The sequence below is a fragment of the Marmota monax genome, unplaced genomic scaffold (genome assembly GCF_021218885.2).
Source record: "Marmota monax isolate L192 unplaced genomic scaffold, Marmota_monax_Labrador192_F-V1.1 WCK01_AAM20220418_F8-fsc00097, whole genome shotgun sequence".
NCBI lineage: Eukaryota > Metazoa > Chordata > Mammalia > Rodentia > Sciuridae > Marmota > Marmota monax.
In genome coordinates, this window is record NW_026694162.1 from 7,050,688 (window position 1) to 7,069,592 (window position 18,905).

The 18,905-nt window shown below is 37.9% G+C and overlaps 1 protein-coding gene across 1 annotated transcript in view; it reads left to right on the forward strand.

Moving 5' to 3' along the window:
- LOC124107678 (short transient receptor potential channel 7) overlaps window positions 1-18,905 on the forward strand; it is a 149,887-nt gene that overhangs the window by 34,232 nt on the left and 96,750 nt on the right. The window contains exon 2 of the mRNA XM_046465862.2: window positions 13,077-13,854. Coding sequence (XP_046321818.1) covers window positions 13,077-13,854 — 778 coding nt within the window. The remainder of the gene's footprint in view (window positions 1-13,076; window positions 13,855-18,905) is intronic.

An 18,905-nucleotide genomic window follows, 5' to 3' on the forward strand; every position in this document is an offset into this window, starting at 1 on the left:
CCTCTGGGACCCTTGCCAAGCTGTTAAATACCATAATTCAAAATAACATTTCAAGGATAATAAACTTTTCACCATCTTATTTTTATTTTAGGCCCTCTTGATCAAGCACTCTCAGAATCTAGACCCACACATACTCTCTAGCTCATTCCAGTACATGTTGGGTAGTTCCTGTGGCTCCTTTGGGAATTGTCCTTTGCCTGCCTTGATCAGATTCTTAAGCTCCTTTGCTATAGTATGCATCTGTGGATATTAGTGTCAACTTAGACCCTGTGCACAACTTAACCTTAAGTATAGGCCTTTGGGGAAGGTGGGAAGGTGATACAGGTACAAGTCAGGCCAGTGTTACCCTATGGAATTAAGTCTACATAATTTCTTGTAATGTGAGGTGATAGGTGCTTGCTCTTAATAAGCAATGACCTCTTCTTTCAATGTTCAGAGGTGTATGTAATGTCAAAATCATCAGAACAACTGTGCATATATTGTGTTAGTCAGCTTTTCATCACTGTGATCAAAATATCTGGAAAAAAAACTTAAAGGAGGTAAGATTTATTTTGGCTCATTATTTCAGAGGTCCCAGTTCTCAGTTGACTGACTCTATTGCAGAAACATCATGGCAAATGGGAAGCAGAGAGATTTAGAGAAGATATAATCTAAGGCTACACCCCCAGTGACCTAATTCCTCCAGCCACACCCCACCTGCCTAGAGTTAGCACTCAATAGTCCATTCAAATCATTATGTCATCAAATGGATTAGCTCATTGATGAGGTTACATCTCTCATAATCCAGTCTTTTCACCCCTTAACATTGCTGCATTGTTCAACACATGGGCTAGATCCAAATCATAACAGATAAACTCATCCCATTAGAGTCTTGGATGCTAACCTTGGCATGACAGACCCACCTTAGTCAGGCATTTATTTAGCTGTGAAATTTAGTCACTCTGAATACAAATACCAAGGCCTACACACTGACTTTCTCTATTCCTCCACTAGAGTCAAGAAGAGCTTCTTTGTATGCAATCAAGAAGTCCTCTGACTTTTACATCTGGATAACACCATATCTTTCCCACTATTTTTTCTCCTATGTTTCAAATGTATGATGCCTCACACTTAATAATACATTCTTCTACTAGTGCAACCTCCTAAGTCACAAGTGAAAATGTGGACCATCCCTTGTTCGACAAGCCATCTGTGTTCCATCTTAACTAATGATGGGGTCCTCATTGCCAACTGGATGGTGGTGATCTAGCTCCAAAACCCTATCTGCTTTCTCAATTCATTCCTTGTATCCATTAATTCAGATTATATTCTCTAGAAGTCGATGCTAATATGAAAGAAAGAGGAAAGAAGCAGGACTGAACAGTAGAAGAAATCAAACTATGATAATTTGGCCCATATAACAGGAACCCTTGGGATGAGTATCACTCATAAAAGTGTCCTTAAAATGTGAGGTTGTTGCTCAGTGGCAGAGCCCCTGCCTTGCACATATCAGGCACTGGGTTTGATCCTCAGCACCACATAAAAATAAATAAACAAAATATTTTGTGTCCATCCATAACTAAAAAATATTTAAATAAACACCCTGCATTCTCCCACCTTGCTTATCCACAAAATGTAGTCTACCCCAGAAAGGGTATGATCTGAGATAAGGTAGCTCTTTTTTTATTATTAAGGTAGCTCTTTGCAGTTGAAGCAGACTCTGCAGGATATGACAGCTGGAGGCTATCAACTGACTACTATCTCTACATGAGCCTTTCATTGAAGGGGATCTTCCTGTCTACCACAGCATCTTAAGCATATTCTTAAGAAAGAACAAAAATAAATATCTCATATTAGTTTCTGTTTTCTTTTTTAAAGAAACCTTTAATAGATTGTGGGTCAGTTGTAGCTTATACAAATCCTATAAAAGCACAACCTTTGAAAACCACAACATATAGCCTAAACTAGAAGATCAGAAATTTTTCATAAAATATAAATATTAATAGAATTAAAGTAACATAATTCTTGTCACTTTGAGCCTTAGTGCAATTTTCAATCAATGATGTGGCTATTAAACAAGATATTAAGAGAGATTACCTATTCCTTTTTGTGGGAAGGCACTGTGGATTGAACCCAGGGGTGTTTCACCACTGAGCACTATACCCAGTCTTTTTAATTTTTTTCTTGAAACAGGGTCTAAGTTGCTGAGGCTGGCCTTGAACTTGCAATTCTCTTGCCTCACCCTTTAGAGTAGATGGGATTACAGATATGTGCCACTGCACCTGGCTCTCCTTTTCAAAGATGGGCTCAACATAATGGCATCTAGTAATTTTAACCAGACATTTTTTTCTCTGAAAACTTTTTTGCATCAATTCTTAAATAATAAGTATAATAAATATGTTGAATATATTTCTGTGTAGGATAAAGAGCCAGATCTGTTCAGTAACCAAACAAATTAAAGTACTATTAAAGAACATCTGAGATGGGGAAAAAAGAGAGTGTCCCAATGGATTCAGACTCATAGCTATAGTTTCTAAAACATTTTAGTCTTTAAATAGACAATAGTATTTCCTTAAAGAGTGATTTATGAGTTACCTGTGTCAGAATCACTCAAGGTTCTTGGGAGAAAAAGGCAAAGTCTCTGGGGAAGTATCACCAAGAATTTGTATTTTTGTATCTTTAACAGGCTATTAGGTTATGATGGAGCACAGAAAGTCTGAGAACCACTGATCAATAGTATGTTCACTGTTCAGTCATAGAGCAAGCTGTTAAGCAATAGTGAAAGCAACATATGCTGAGCTCTGACTGTGTGCCAGGCACTATTCTCAGCTCTTTATGTGAGTTGTCTCATTTTATACTCACTATAACTCTACAAGCAAGAGACTGTTGCAGCTTTCATTTTACATGTGATAAAACTCAGGGATGCACATAGAAAATGGAAGATTTGAGTTAAAACACAAGAAGTTTGACTCAAAGTCTTAGGCACTCTTAACCACTAAACTTTGCTGTGGGCCTATGCCCAGGTGAGACTGTAAGGAAGCAAAGCTTCAAGCCGTATGCAGATATCTTAGACATCTTCTCATCCAAGAACTAAGAGTATTCTGAACTTTTCTTGTTAATAATGAAGATCTAATTACTTCAGTGTTTTACATATTAAAAATATGATAATTTGATATGCATATAATGCTTTTCAGATTATAAGTATTTGCCTATTGAACCCAATGTCTGTGTAATGACATCCTTGGGAAGTGGTAAAGCATTCTAAAAATGAGGACTATGAAGACTAGATCCTTCACAAAATGTCATCTTATCCTGTCCTTTTTGAAGAGATGTCTGGCCTGATTCTGACTTTTTTTTCAATTAATTGATATAGCTTTAAAATAATTAACTCATTCCCTTTCTCTCTCTCTCTCTCTCTCTCTCTCTCTCTCTCTCTCTCTCTCTCTCTCCACACACACATACACACACACACACACAGCTAACTACTGTATCATCACTGGAATATTTTTTTAAATATGGTTCAATTTTTTATGACATCTTGATTGGAAACAAGGACATAGTTCATGTCAGAAACTGATGAAAATATGCTCTTGGATATTTATTAAAAACACAATACATCATCTCCATCATTATCAACTAAAAGCCACAACCCAGTATTCTTGAGAAAGTATTTTATAATTAAGAGTATTTTATTCTATACTGATTCACTAATCATGATGATGAGGATCCCAATCAAAAGGATATTATCAGTGTCAGAGCTAATCTTCTAACTTAGTGGTTGTGAGATACTTCTGTTGGCTTCCTATACTATATTTTGTTCCATACTTCTGTGTAATACTATAGAGCTCTAATTAATTAGCATTTTATTTAAATGAGTTAAACCTATTTCTGATTCTAATAAAAAAATAAAAATTTCCTTATCCTTTAAGTCTATAAAAATTTTTAATAAAAATTTTCATTCTAAGAAATTTCTATTTAAAATGGTATTTTATTCAACAAAGCACAATCATTAATATTGGAAAGTTTGTGTGGAGGCTCATGGAATAAAATTAATTTTCTCTCAGTCTTATTAGAGAGTTTAAAGAGCTACTTTTACTTCTCTTGAGCAAAAGGGAAGGAAAGATATCCAAATGTATCAAGCATGTCTTAATGCAAACTTTGTTGCATTGTATATTTATTTCAATTTATTACCATAAAAATTGGTAAAATGTACTATTAATCCTATTGTTATTCACTATTTACATATGAAGGAACTGAAGTTCAATGATTAATTTGTGTCCAAGGTCACACAAAAAGTAAATTAAAATCCAAGGGCCTTTCCCCATATACCAGGGTATTCCCAGAGAAAATGCTAGTAACATATTAATGAAACAATGCAATCTGATTTGCATATAAACTTAGAATGGAAGTGTGCAAAATGTACTGTAAGCCAATCTTTAATCCTAAGTATTGCATTTGCACACAGTCTTTACAGAGTGCCAGTTATTAATCCATGAATTGGTTTCAAAGAATAAGCACTGAAATTTATTATTCAGCAACCTAGATAGAACCTGGCAACAATCACAGTTTTTCTTACACAGACAATATTTCAATTGAGCAGATTTCTCTCCAATGATGTCACCAAAATACCTTAGTGTTTAAGTATCATAGACTATTTGGTAACAACAATTGGTAAGAAGGGAGACAAATGGGAAAACAAATTTTTGCATTAGGAATTTCCTTTCAAAAGAGGAAAAGTTACAAATGAAAGCTAATCCTTTAAAGACTTTTTACTAACATCAGACCTGATCTGTGTCACTAACCTCTTCCTAAACAATACTAAAAGCTTGTGTATCAAGAGGATAACATTAAAAGATGCATCACTCACAGAAGATAAAGTGGGTGTGGCCTTAAGGTTTACTAAAGGAAACCACTCTTCTCACTCTTCAGGATCCTTTGGTTTTAGTTTCCTTCTCAACGCTTTCCCTCTGTAAATACATGCAGACCCAACAGGTGGGAAACCAGTTAATTCCCCCACGTTTCATTTGTTTAAACTGATGAACATTCTCCTTCAGGAGCCAAATCATATTCCCTTATATAACTGAGGTGTGCGTGTGTGTGTGTGTGTGTGTGTGTGTGTGAGTGATGCACTATTCTGGGACGGAGGGGCCAAGTAGAAATTCTGAGGGGCTACGGTGGAAAAACAGAGTTGCTCTCTCTCTTTCAAAGCTATGTCTGGAAGAGGGGGTGGGGACTATACTAACCCATCATCACGCTGCATGCCAGTCTCACACACGGATGCTTCTCCTTCATGTTCTCTGGGAAATTTCCCCCAGATTAGGAAAAGAACGGGAAGTCGGGTCTGCTACAAAAGAAGAAAGGCGAGTTTTTACCACTGCAGCACAAAGAAAAGCGGAGCGCACTTTCACATTATCGCAACTCCACTCTCTTGACCAGCTCTATACTTCAGCACCACGGAGAGCAGCACCTCCTCAGCTACCACCCATGGGGAGCCAGATTCCCGCGACTCTGCACCGGATCCCGGTCATCTAGAGGAGGGACAAGCCTGCGTATTCTACCCTCAATGTAAGTAGCTATGACGAGTCTTTCATATTGATTTTTTTTCAGTAGAGATTGTTTTCTAGCTGAAATATGAAATTAATTAACTTTTATTTATTGGCCCTTTCTCTCTAGGTCATTGCTTAGATTTTTTTAGATATTGTCTGAATGTGACATCTTTCTTATTTGTTAAGTTGGTAGGAATTTTTTTTTCTTTTATTGACAGTCTAAGTTTACAAAGCCATTTAGAAATAGGCAACTCCTCCTGGTAAGCCTAGTCCTTTTGTACTGGAGTAGTATAGTTTTATTTCTAAAAGAGTATGTGTGTTGTCTACCTTTTCACTACTGAGAGCTTTTAGAATTTGGTGTTCTGTTGTTATTTATTTGAATATAAATATGGAGTTGGAAAGAGGAAGAAGGATATATTATAATAAATAGTCACTGTTAAAGAACTACAGGTGGCAAGAAAAGGGCTGTGATTTTTCTTTTTTTCTTTCTTATTGAAAATATGGTCTGAGCTCTATGTCTCCTTTAGACATCCATTTCAAAATAACAAATATGCTCTTAATAAAAGAGATGTAATCTGGGCAGAGCTTTGACATGAGCTATCTTTGATAATCTGGATCACAGAGTCTCCACTTTAAGTTTGAAGTTGTAAATTCACTTAGGTATGATTAAGGAGACACGACAAAGATGCCATTGTCATTAATTATAATTTAAAGGCTTTAATGGATTCAGGGTAGATTTTTAAAAGGCAATAATGATTGACCCTGTCTGGTGGCACTCAGTGAATTTTTGCCTCAGAATGCCACCTGCTGGTGGGTCCTATTTCTAAAGTACTAAGCACACTTACCAGATTTATGAATGAACTCACATAAAATCCAGAATATTCATTATGGATATGATGCAGACCCACTGTCTAAGGCCTTTTTAGCAATGACATTGACTCAATTGTCTAACAATTTACCAATATTCTATGTTACAATTATAATTCCATAAATACTTATCTCCAAAAACACTTGCTCCTAGGCTTAGGGGCATGTAGACTAGCTAACTCCTTTAGGCAGTAATTAACCCAGAAAAAAAAAATCAGAACTATGTAGAGCCTCATTGAGGCTAATTGCAGAATGCATGTGGTATCTTGGATGTGAACTACAGGAGCTGCTGTTTAGCAAAAGCAATCAACACTTCTCTGAGATAAATATTCAGCATGCTACTGTTTCCAGTATTTTCATTTCACAATTTAAGGGCCTCTGTTTTTCCTGGTGGTAGATATTCATTTCAGACTCTTTTGGCACAGAGGTCAATAAAACCATCAGAATATCACACATATCTATTTTATTACAACATGAATCTTTTTATATGTAACTATTTGAACTTGTCATTTTAACTCTATCTGAAGTTGTACACAATGAGATATAGATATCCAGTTTCATAACTTCCTTGCCAAAATAAGCAAATAAAAATTTTTAAGGTAAGGAGAAAAAAAGGAAGCAAACACAAAGCACTAGTTATATTTGGACAGCTAATATATAAGGTAGTTTGAAACTACTGAGAATAGCCTCTTCTCTAAATTACACTATTTTGTGAAAAAGCAAATTACTAATGGAATCAGTTGTTAACTTTTAAGAACACTAAATAATATTATTCAATACAGATAGAATGGAAAAACTATCATACATTAGCAGAATTGTTTAGAAAGTATATCTTAATGTAATATATTGTAATGAGTAGCAGAGGGTCACATTGCTTGTTTCCTTAGGCTTGGACTGGTGATATGTATGAACTCACATACATAACAGAATAATTAGGTGGGTATCTCTTTACTTTCACTCAAAACATATATGTTAGACAAGCATATTATTGTCACTAATTTAGCTGGGAAATTGAATACCTTAGACCCACAATTAATATTGATAAACTAAAAAAGTTAATATTCAATGACACTAAAGCACTTATTAGGTACTAAGTAATTTATATTCACTATATCACTTCAACTTCAACATAATATGGAAGATGACATTTAGAAATAAGTTGGATGCCTTTGGAAATATGCAAAAATTTTCAGTATTATGAAAGGGAAATGTCTCAATTTTCTGCCTCAGTCACTCAAGGGATTTAATATAACTTCTTATATTAGCTGTCTCATCTAGTAACTTATGGGTCATCATGTATAATGAGCTAATTGAAAATCGATTTTACTTTGGAACCATGCCTTATTTAATAGTTGTCACTCAGAAATAGGAAATCATGGTTATAAGATTATATGGTTCCTCTATTTGTAAGAAATAGGATGCTGGTAAACATTAACACCTCTATTTTATTGGTCCTCTTGAAAGGCCAGCCCAGATCAAGTATTTAAGAATTCATTAAATTATCTGACCATACACCATGTGCCAAATATCAGGTCAACTGGGCACCAGGTGCATATGCCACACAAACAAGCAATCACCTTGCCCTCAAGGATCCTTCACTCTAATGGAAAATTTTATGGACAAAAGAAACTTAATGAAATGCAGGAGGAAGATGGATGGCAATGGCACACCAGCATAGACTTTGAAATCAGACAGTCTAGACTCCGAATAGTAGGTGCACCACTAACAAGTTCTATCATCTGAGAAATATGGTTAATATATCTTACATCATTTCATCATCTGTTAAAACAGAATGAAAATAGTACCTAAGTAGTAGTACTGAATAGTACTGAAGTAGTTTGTGAGAACTTAAAATGATAATGCATGTAAAATACTCAGCATGAAGGTTGGCACATAGTTAATGTGTAATAAATGTTAATCATTATGATTGAGTAGTCATTTAAGAAAATAGCTAAGCTTATCATATGATAATTTATTTAAAACAATAATTCATATAAATCACTTATAGTGTCTGTCACATGATAAATGTATAATATATGTTAACTATCACTGTTACATAGTCATTTTAAAATGTAGTGAAGCTGAGTATATCAGTGAAGGGTAAAATCTGAATCAATTTAAATAATTTTGTGCTTAAGTATATTGGTACTTAAGTGTATCAATATGCAAGATTTTTATCATTATTGTCATGAATATTTGTATAAAGCTTTATAGTGTTCAGGGCATTTGGCATGCACTATTTAATCTTTAATGTGGTCCTAAGAAACATGAGAGATGAATTTTATTACTCCCTTTATAATGGTGAGAGAACTGAGGTTTAGGAAAAGACTGCAGATCACTTTACTATTTTATCACTCTCACTAAAACTCAGAAGGTATACAGGCCAAAGCTGGGTTTTCCTGGGTAACTGATCTGACTCCTGGATTTTGTTTGATTCTACATTCAGCTGGGGAATGTCATAGACTGAATTGATTTCAGGCTTGAATAATTTTCACAGAGACTTTTGATGCTTATGGCATTTTAATAAAAAAAAAATCACTAAAAGACATTTTAAGAGTTCTTTTCTTAATAAATAATTAACCACAACCATACCTGTCTCTAAAGGCTTTATGGTCATGTTCATTTGCATGGAGTTAAGGTGCAAGATTCATACTTTTCACAGATTACTCACATCTGGCTTCCTTCAGACTGGTTGATGCATCTGTAAGCAAAGCTTGATAAAAATAGCAACAGAGGGAGTAAGAGAGAGTTTAATAAGCAGTTCTCCTCTCAAATATGGTTTTGTTTCCACTGGAACCCTTCTCCTCAATGACATAAAATGTCAATGTATGCATTTTTAGAAAAAGAAAAACAGTAGCTTAATTGAGGTGTTTGATGAGTTTGATCATTCATTATCTCAATAATATATTCCAATATAAAAATATTTGCATTCAAAGTTCATTTTTAAGAAAAATATTAAAGTAGGGGCAAATATCAATTGCATTTTAGGAAGAATCATTTTTCTTCATTTTTGACCCTAAAATGGGGATAGGATCATCAAAGTCCAGCAAGGGAACATGTTGGATTCATGAGTGGGAGTTCTGACCACCAGCTCTGTGGGCCAAATAACTATCTTTACAACACATCATCTTTCTCATGGTTTCTTTCCAACCCATGGGATACCTATAGGTAAATCATGATTATCTATAATTTTAAGGTAAAATGGCAAAGACATGGTAGCTAAATGTATTTATAAGTATCCAAATGTTTAAAAGGCATCATTAGACAGACATTAGAGAGGTGCTTCTAAGAGGGAGTCAGAATTACCAAGAAGCCCACAGTAAGGTTAAAAGGCCTCCATCAATCTGAATCATGACTGAGACATGGCTCCAGGGTCTATGGGGAAACCCCTCAATTTGGAAGCAATCTCATTGGGTAGCACATCTCATTGCATGTGCATATGAATAGGTGACTTGAAAAAATGGATAAGGTTTCATTTTTTAATGCCAAATTCCTTTAGAAAGGGAGCATAACTGACCATTTTGGGGGCGTCCAAATGTATCTTGAAGCTGAGGTTTTAACGGCTGTGAAAGAGAGGCTTGTTTATTTCTTGCTACATCTGGGTGTCTGCTCTCAAGGTCATTCAGAAAAATGCATGACAACTGGTGAAGACATTTTAAGTTCTGAGAAATACCAGCCACTCATGCACACTTTTTAAAATTATTATAGAAACAGAAAGATTTATGTGATGTCCTACCCTTCTGCACAAATTATTTGCCCCAAAGTTTATTCTTTTCACTTCACCTATCTCAGTTTCTTCACCTAAAAATGAGAAAGCTACCACCTTGCTTTTTATTGTTTCATTTATGAGGGGAATAAAAAATTATATTTGAGCATCCTTTAAGTTTGAAGGCTTCAGCATCTATGATGTTCATGTGAACTCTGAATTTAGATTGGGTACTTCTGAAATGATTTTCTGCTGATTTGGTTCAGTAGTTATTATATTTCCTTTAAATTTATCTCCCCAATGCTTCTTGCTGTGTAATAGTTGGGTACCCCTGACCTTATAGTCTGAACTATTCTCCCTCCTGGACAGAACTCTAATGGAAAAGTGACATGGAATCAAGCTATAGTGCCTGATTCTTCGAGGACAGCTGATGTTTCATATCTGACACACAGCTCACATGCTTTTGAGTGGAAACTGTTTTTTCCTGGGTTGAGTTGTGACAGCTAAGTCCAGAGATATGTTTCTGAGAGAGGTAGAAATCTATCTCAAGATAGGTTAATTCCATGAGGAAGATTATTGGTCTTGTGTTGGCTTAACTTCCACCGGTGTATGTGTGCCCAGATGACAGGCCTGGAAACTGAACTTATTACATCTTCTGGAAAAGGTCTTTGGAGAAACAAATAAGGGGACTTCTTAGCTTTCAACTCATCTATGCCTCTCCTTCTGAAAAACATATAACAATAAATATCTGCATCCTATTTGTGAATCCCTCTCTCATGTAAATAATTCTGTAGGATTTCCAGTCTAGGGTCTGCCTTTGGCATGAACAAGTATATTCTCTTCCTGGAATAATAGCATTGTTGAAAGAAATGGGTTCAGAAGGAGCTTGTGAACTTGAACACTGACCATCGTTTCTCCCTCAATCTTTTGCAAAGTGTACTTTAGCAATGTGAATAGCAGTTCAGATTCTCTTCTCAAAAGAGTGACCATTCTCTGTTAGGAGTTATCATAGACAGTTGCCTTGAGAGGGAATTGCCCATAATTATTCCTTTTATTTTTTACAGATAAAGAATTTGCTCTACCACATAGTTTAGCAGCTTTTTCCCTTGGACTCTGCTATAGGCAGAATTAGAGTTCTAAGCTCTGGACTCCAATCTTTGGTTTATACCAAAAATCAGGCTGGCACAGGTCAAAAGGTAAAATGAGAAGTAAACTATATGGAGCCCAAAATTCAAAAATTCATAAGATTAATTAATAGTTTTTTAAAACCTCAAAACCCTAGGTTTAATTTAAAAGTCTTGCTCTGTGATTACTTTTAAAAATGGCTTGATAGGCTGGGTTTGTGGCTCAGTGGTACAGTGCTTACCTAGCATATGTGAGGCACTGGGTTCAATCCTCAGCACCACATAAAAATAAATAAATGAAATAAAGGTATTGTGTCCATCTACAACTAAAAAAATATTAAAAATGGCTTAAGTGAAATACTAAGTATTCTTTATGCATTAAGACATAACTGATAACAAGAAGACAATTTTCTTGGATCATGGAAAATAATTTAGAAACAAATTCCTAAGTACTTATCTTTAGAATAGATATGTCTTGTTAAAATGGATGTCATTCTAATATTATTTGAATAGTGTCCATGGAAGTAGAGTGGAGAAAGAGAATAGAAAATTCAGGAAGGGTCAACTGGAGAATCAGAAAAGTTTAAGATGTCTAAGTCAGTGGAAGCTGAGGGATCATCTGGCCCAGCCCTCTTCTGGGTACTCAAGGCTGGCTGGAAATGGAACATACTGACTTGAGCTCAAATTACATGATAGCTGTTAGTTTCTCTCATTTGCCATTTTAAACCTTATTAATTTCTTAGGTAACTTGTTTAAAGTCACAGACTGGCAAATGGCAGAGCCAGAATTCCTACTTTAAACCTTCTGACTTCGAATACTGTCTTTGAGCCTAGCTTCACTCAGCATCTTTATCTGAGACGAGGATAATAATGGTGCCTTCCTCATAGGTTTGATACAAGAATTAATACATTAATATATGTGAAGCTAGAGCCTAAATATGTTAGTATAGCACCTGCCACATAATAGGTACTTAATAAATATTAACTGCTATGATTAATGGTATTAATATTAACCTCTATATTCCACCACAGTGAGAAAGAATAGTTAGAAGTGAACCCAGCATGTAAGTTGACCTATTCCCCCCACCCCACATAAAACTCCAGGTTCAGTCTTAAGAAGCTACAACTGAACTCCTTCAGGAGGGCTGATTGCAGCCATCAGCAAGTGGCAATGACTCTAGTCCTGCTCCCTGTCACATATTTTCTCTTAGGTGCTTAATTTTCATGGAGAAATATAGAAACAGGCCTATGTGACCATACTTGTAGTATGAGAATGTACTGGGGCAAGACATCTGAGGCAGAGGTGGCAGTAACTGTGGTGGGCACAGCCCTTGGAGAACTGGGGTAGATGCAAAGGGACAGAATAAAAGTAATACTGCCTACTTTCTCCATTCAAGTTACTTCATTTAATCCCCCCACGGACCCTGTGGTGCACAAAGTTTTCTATGTTGTGCATAAGAAAATAAAAGTACAGAGGAGCCAAGTGACTTGCTTGACTACACAAATGGATGAAACAGGCCTTTGCTACACCCCGACCCCTCACCCTCCCCACACCCTCCCTCCCATCTCCCATCACATTCCACCTCAACCCACATACAGCTCTGCTGGACTCCTCCACCCAAGGGTAGAACAGCTGGATAACTGAAGATTCTCCATTTGAAAAAATAGTTCAGGGAACTATTTGTCTTGATCTGGGTGTTTGAGACAATGATTTCTAATTAGATTTCATAATTTGTAATAACGTTCCAATCATGATATTTTTTTTAAATCTCAACAATTTTTGTTTGTTCTGCCTCTGGGGAGTCTGCAGGCCTCTGGGAATGTAACTGAATTTCTTTGCCTCATTGTCCCACAGGTTGGGGAGCAGCACCTTCAAAAACATGCAGCGCCGGCACACGACCTTGAGGGAGAAGGGCCGCCGGCAGGCTATCCGGGGTCCTGCCTACATGTTCAATGAGAAGGGCACTAGCCTGACGCCTGAGGAAGAGCGCTTCCTAGACTCAGCCGAATATGGCAACATCCCGGTGGTCAGGAAAATGCTGGAGGAGTCCAAGACCCTCAATTTCAACTGCGTGGACTACATGGGACAGAATGCGCTGCAGCTGGCTGTGGGCAACGAGCACCTGGAGGTCACGGAGTTGCTGCTCAAGAAAGAGAACTTGGCGCGGGTGGGGGACGCGTTGCTGCTGGCCATCAGCAAGGGCTACGTGCGCATTGTGGAGGCCATTCTCAACCACCCGGCCTTCGCACAGGGCCAGCGCCTGACACTCAGCCCGCTGGAGCAGGAGCTGCGGGACGACGACTTCTATGCCTATGATGAGGATGGCACGCGCTTCTCTCACGACATCACGCCCATCATCCTGGCGGCCCACTGCCAGGAGTACGAAATCGTGCACATCCTGCTGCTCAAGGGCGCCCGCATCGAGCGGCCCCACGACTACTTCTGCAAGTGCACCGAGTGCACCGAGAAGCAGCGGAAAGACTCGTTCAGCCACTCGCGCTCCCGCATGAATGCCTACAAAGGACTGGCAAGCGCCGCCTATTTGTCACTGTCTAGCGAAGACCCTGTCCTCACCGCACTGGAGCTAAGCAACGAATTAGCCAGACTAGCCAACATTGAGACTGAATTCAAGGTAACTCTCCCACTCACCATCCTGAGGGCAGATGGCCCAGTGGGCTCTTCTATGTGTGCCCAATGGCAAAATGGGTTGTCTTCTGGTCTGAGAAAGGGTGAAAGCCTAAGGCTTTTGTCATTCGGGCTCACAGAGGGGAAGGGTTACACATCTCACCTGGGTCAGATGTAGACCTGAGGGAAAAGCAGCCCACTAGGTGGAATATTTAAAAAAAAAAAAAAAACATAAATGTAACTAAAAGGTGACTTTGCACAAATCAATATGGTAAAAGACAAGGAATTTGTGGTGCTGGGGCAGACACCTCAGCCCTATCCATGGACACTCAGGAATGTCTAGGATACCAAGGTTATTTCCTGATCTGGGCTTTGACTTCATGATTGTTTCATCTGCATGGTTTTGATTTGTCTCATTCACATCTCTATTCCATGCTGGACTGTGCTAATCTTAGGTTCAGTCTCAGCCCAATGTTAAAAGACTCAGGATCGCCTTTCTTAAACCTCACCAGCTATTGCTATTTTCTTGTCAATGGGCTGAGATGGCATCACATGAAAAAGCAAATAAAATTGTACAGTTGTTTATCATTCCAGTAAATGGGTCTAGGGCAAAGCCCTACAATTCAGCCACCCTGAGAGCACCTTACCTATCAGGCCAAAGGATGGATACCCATTTCCAAAGTCCATTATTTAAAAGTGGTCCTGTGCTTTTACTGGCAACTGACACTCCCCTGAAAGAAAAGACTAGGACATAATGTAAGAAATTCTTTTGACATGATGTTTAATAAAAGGAACAAACACTTAGTGGGCATTTACTATATGCCATGCACTAACTGCCTTACTTATTGATCTTGGTTAACAATAACCCGTATTCTGCGGGTACTACTACTATCCCTGTTTTGTATGAGAGCACAGAAGTAGACAGAAAGCACACAGTTAATAAATAATGAAACCATTGTTCTAGTCTAGGTATCCAGAGCTGATTCAGTCACTCCAGCAAACCTGTGCCAGAGGCCTTGTTCATATATTGAGCTTCTCAAAATTTTACTGGCCTTTATCTAAATGATGAAAGGATTCCTCACTCCAGGTGTGGCTGGAAGAATAGTAACTACAGTTGGGCTCATTATTTCCCCTCTTGGCTATGGAACACACAAAAAGGCATCACATAGGGGGCTGGCCATCAAGCTGAGAAAAGATGTCATTTGCAAGTAAGAATTTCATTATCCAAAAGAGATGCAATGCAAGAGCTATACCTACATAGAATACAATTAAGTGGCCAAGGATGTGTACCATTTCTTAGCAAGGAAGGCTCTCCTGGGCCATGTTGTTCATGGAGGTCTCAAAGGATGAAATGAGATCAGGTCTTACTGAGCAGTAGGAGGTGGATCCAGGGGGAAAGAAAGTATCTGGAGGCATTTGGATGAACAAGTGAAGATGAGGCCCAACAAAGCCCAGAGCAGGGAGAAGATGGATGAGGAACTCCATGTGCCTAAAATACCAACTTCCTGCTGGGGCACCCAAGAGCAATGCTGAAGAGATGAAGTGGGGGCAGATCTCAGAGGGCTCTGTATGTCAGGCTGAGCACTCTGAATGTTATTCTGTAGGAGGAAATGGAAAGCCACTAAAAGTTGATGATTCAGGTACTAAGTAGTGAAAACTAGAGTTTTGGAAACTTATTAACCTAAGATGAAATGGAGGATTTGGACTGGGACTGGGTGGGGCACTAAGACTAAAGAGAGGAGCAATTCAGGTATGCATACATAAAGCCATGGAAGCCTCTCAGAAAGAAAATGCTTGTCCCACCAGCTAGGGATAGATAAACTAGGCCAAGAGGAGGTAGCATGGCACCACAGATTGTGAATAGATAAAGCACCCTATAATTAAGCCCATTTTATTCCATCTAATTCCCTAACATTATTCATGGCCTCATCTAGAAAACATGGTGGCTATTGATGCCGAGATTACCCAAAGAAGCCCCAAAGAAATATAGCTATTGTCTCTTTTCTCATACCAAGGGCAAGAATGTCCCAAGCAAGGCTACTGGAACTTTTCTTATTCCCCAGCCTTCAGACCAATCCTGGACAGGCTGTATAAAAAGAAAAGCTAAGCCAATTATTTCAGATACTTCTGGCCAAGAAGGAAAAAAAACAAGCAAAAAATGTGCTTTGGATCAGATTATCTGGATAATTGCACAATTCTCTACTTATCTCACATCTGGGAGCGTGCCAGCCTAAATAAAACAATGCTAGACTAACATTTGGAAACACATCTGAGCCATTTGTTTCATTTACTAAAACCCAAAGTCTGGCATATTTTAGTGTACATAATATCTAAAACTGGAAGTTTGTTGAAATCATTTTCTATGATATTTTGATTTTAAAAGTAAATTATGGAAATTGTGGACAATTAAGAACACTACTAACATGATGGAAAATCCTTTCTACAATGCAGTCATTTACTCAGAATTAGAGCTAGCATAAATACATTTGCTGGCTGTTAACATCCCCCTAGTTACCTTTGTTTGAAATAATGTCTTTCAGATTGTCGACAAATGGTGCATTATAAATTAACATAACTGTTCCTTTAGAACTTTATTACTTATTCAACTATCCTTGTATGTTCATTCCTGACATTATAAATCTTCTCAGAGAGCAGTTTAGCAGGAAAGAAGTCAAACTGTAATGAAAGAATAAAGAGCCAGTGAATGTGTTCTAAATTGCACTCTTGATGAGTCTGTTCTGCTTTCTAGGGACTACATGTGGCTGCTTGTTGTCACATGTTATGGAGATGATCCAGTGTCATCAATTATGTAAAATACTATCAGGGTTTCATTGGAAATATGTCACACGTCATCCTCTACATCTTCCAAAATGCTCACTCTGGAGTGACATGTCCTGACTAGGAGATATGATCCAAGATAAGTTTGAATTTGGGGAGTCATTTTAATTTACTATCAGAATAGAGTCTATTCATTCACAACAAGTGAAGCCAATGTCAAGGTCTCCAGTAAATTGTGGCTAGAATCAGATGCCTACTAGCAAGCCATTATTTTTTGGAGGGGAAATTGTGTAGTTGTTCAAGGATTGCATATGTCTCTCTTATATTCTTGGGTCTAGAAAGATATTAAAATTCAACTGGTTGATGGGGTCTCCCAGTGCCTTAAATATACCCAGTAAATTAGTAAGCCTTCCAGAAATACTTAATGAAAGGAATGAAATAAATCCTAAAAGAATAATCATTCCAACTGTTGAAGCAAATGATTACTTTTATCTATGGCTCAAACTTAATACATTTATGGATTTCATAGTAGTATTTGATGAACATGGTGAAATGGGAAAGTTCTAAAGAAGACTACACCTGGTAGCCAGGGATAAAACCTTCACATTCAATGACTGAAGACTAATCATATGTTGCATTGTATGGTATATGGACAGCAGAGTGTGTCTTCTTTGTCTTACCTAAAATAGGGTTTGAGAGCACTGCCCAAAACTGACATTTTGATTGATTGGTTTATCTATGCAGTAGGAGCCAGAGAAAGGGAAGACTGATGTGATCTGTACTATTCAGGGTGCTGGTGGAATGGGCTCTCTCTGTGTAGAAGCATCTGGATTAGCAAGAAAAAATAAAGAATTTGTCTATCTCGGTTGGGTTGTAACTCCTGCCACCAAGAATATAGAGGCCTCTGTATCTTTCCTGAATTAGTCTGCTTGGTTTTCTTTGCTGATCCTTCTCTTATAGAATTGCTCAGGGTACCCCTTTATTTTGTTGATATCTTCCTAGATGCATTCCTAGGCGATTTGTCTATATGTTTTGCTTATCTGTGGAAATGATGTTTCAAAATGACTAGAAGTCAGTATTTCTTCCAATTTAGAGTAGGTGGCAGCAGTGCCCTTGGGGCAGGGCAGGGGATGAGGAAGAAAAGGGTGACAAGGGAATACTGCAGGGCTTAGGAAAGAAAGTAGGATGGGATGGAGGGGTCCCTCTTGCTCCCTTACAATTTTGCTTCAATTTGAAAGCATCTACTGTCCCCAAGTCAGAGAACTGTGGAAGCCCAACAAACAGTGCAGCTCAGTTATTTAACATTTGTCCATTCTGAAGGCTAGAAAAGCTGCCGCTGAGAAGGGTCTTCCTGTTGACACAAGAGCAGCATGGAGACTTGTGCTTCAGTCACAGCAATTTATTCTGACAGACCTCAGAGAGGAAGAGTAGGAATCAAGAAAGCTAATATTGTGACTCATTCTCCTTAAGTGTTAATGACCTTTGTGTTTATCAATGGATAGTTAACCACGGATATTATGAAAAATAGATAATGAATTATGTATTGATGTTGTGCTGTCATTTTAAGACCCATAAAAAACCCTCCAGGCCTGAAATACCACAAATTAAAAATGCAAATAATGATAAATCAGGCCAATTTGCCACCTGCTATGATTTTAGTGAGATCCCATTGTGGAAGGTAAAGATGTTGAGATGACAGTTTGTAATCTGCTTGCAAACTTATCAAGACAGAAAAGGGAAGAGCTGGAGAGAAAGAGGAGTGACTTTGAATTGTGGTGCTGAGAGCTCAGAGTACACTTGAACTCTGGCCATCTGGAACCAGGAAGACAAAAAGCTGAGTGAAGGCCCAGCCTAGGCTGGAAGCAGTCCCAAAGATTGAGTAAGTCTTTTGCCCCGCCCTCCGGTGTTTGTACTAGTTTCTCATATGCTTCGAATACTTCAAGGATTTTTAAATTTTATAGACTAACACCCTAGGAAAATATATTTCCTTGAAGTTTGAAAGCTTGCCTGGTAGTATAAACAAATGCCTGCTTAGCATGCAGGAAATGATTTGAAAATCATTTCCTTTTCCACTGGGGAAATATTCTTCAAGCTGTGAAGGTGCAGGTGTGTGGTGTATGTGTGTATAAGAGAATCTGGCAGAAAAGCCCTCAAAGCACTCACTTATGTATCATTCCTGATACACTAAGGGATCTGACTAGGCCACTCTAGGCCTGTGCTTGAACATCTAATGATGCACAATGAGCAGAGGAGAGAATGACCACAGAAGGCAGGTGATGA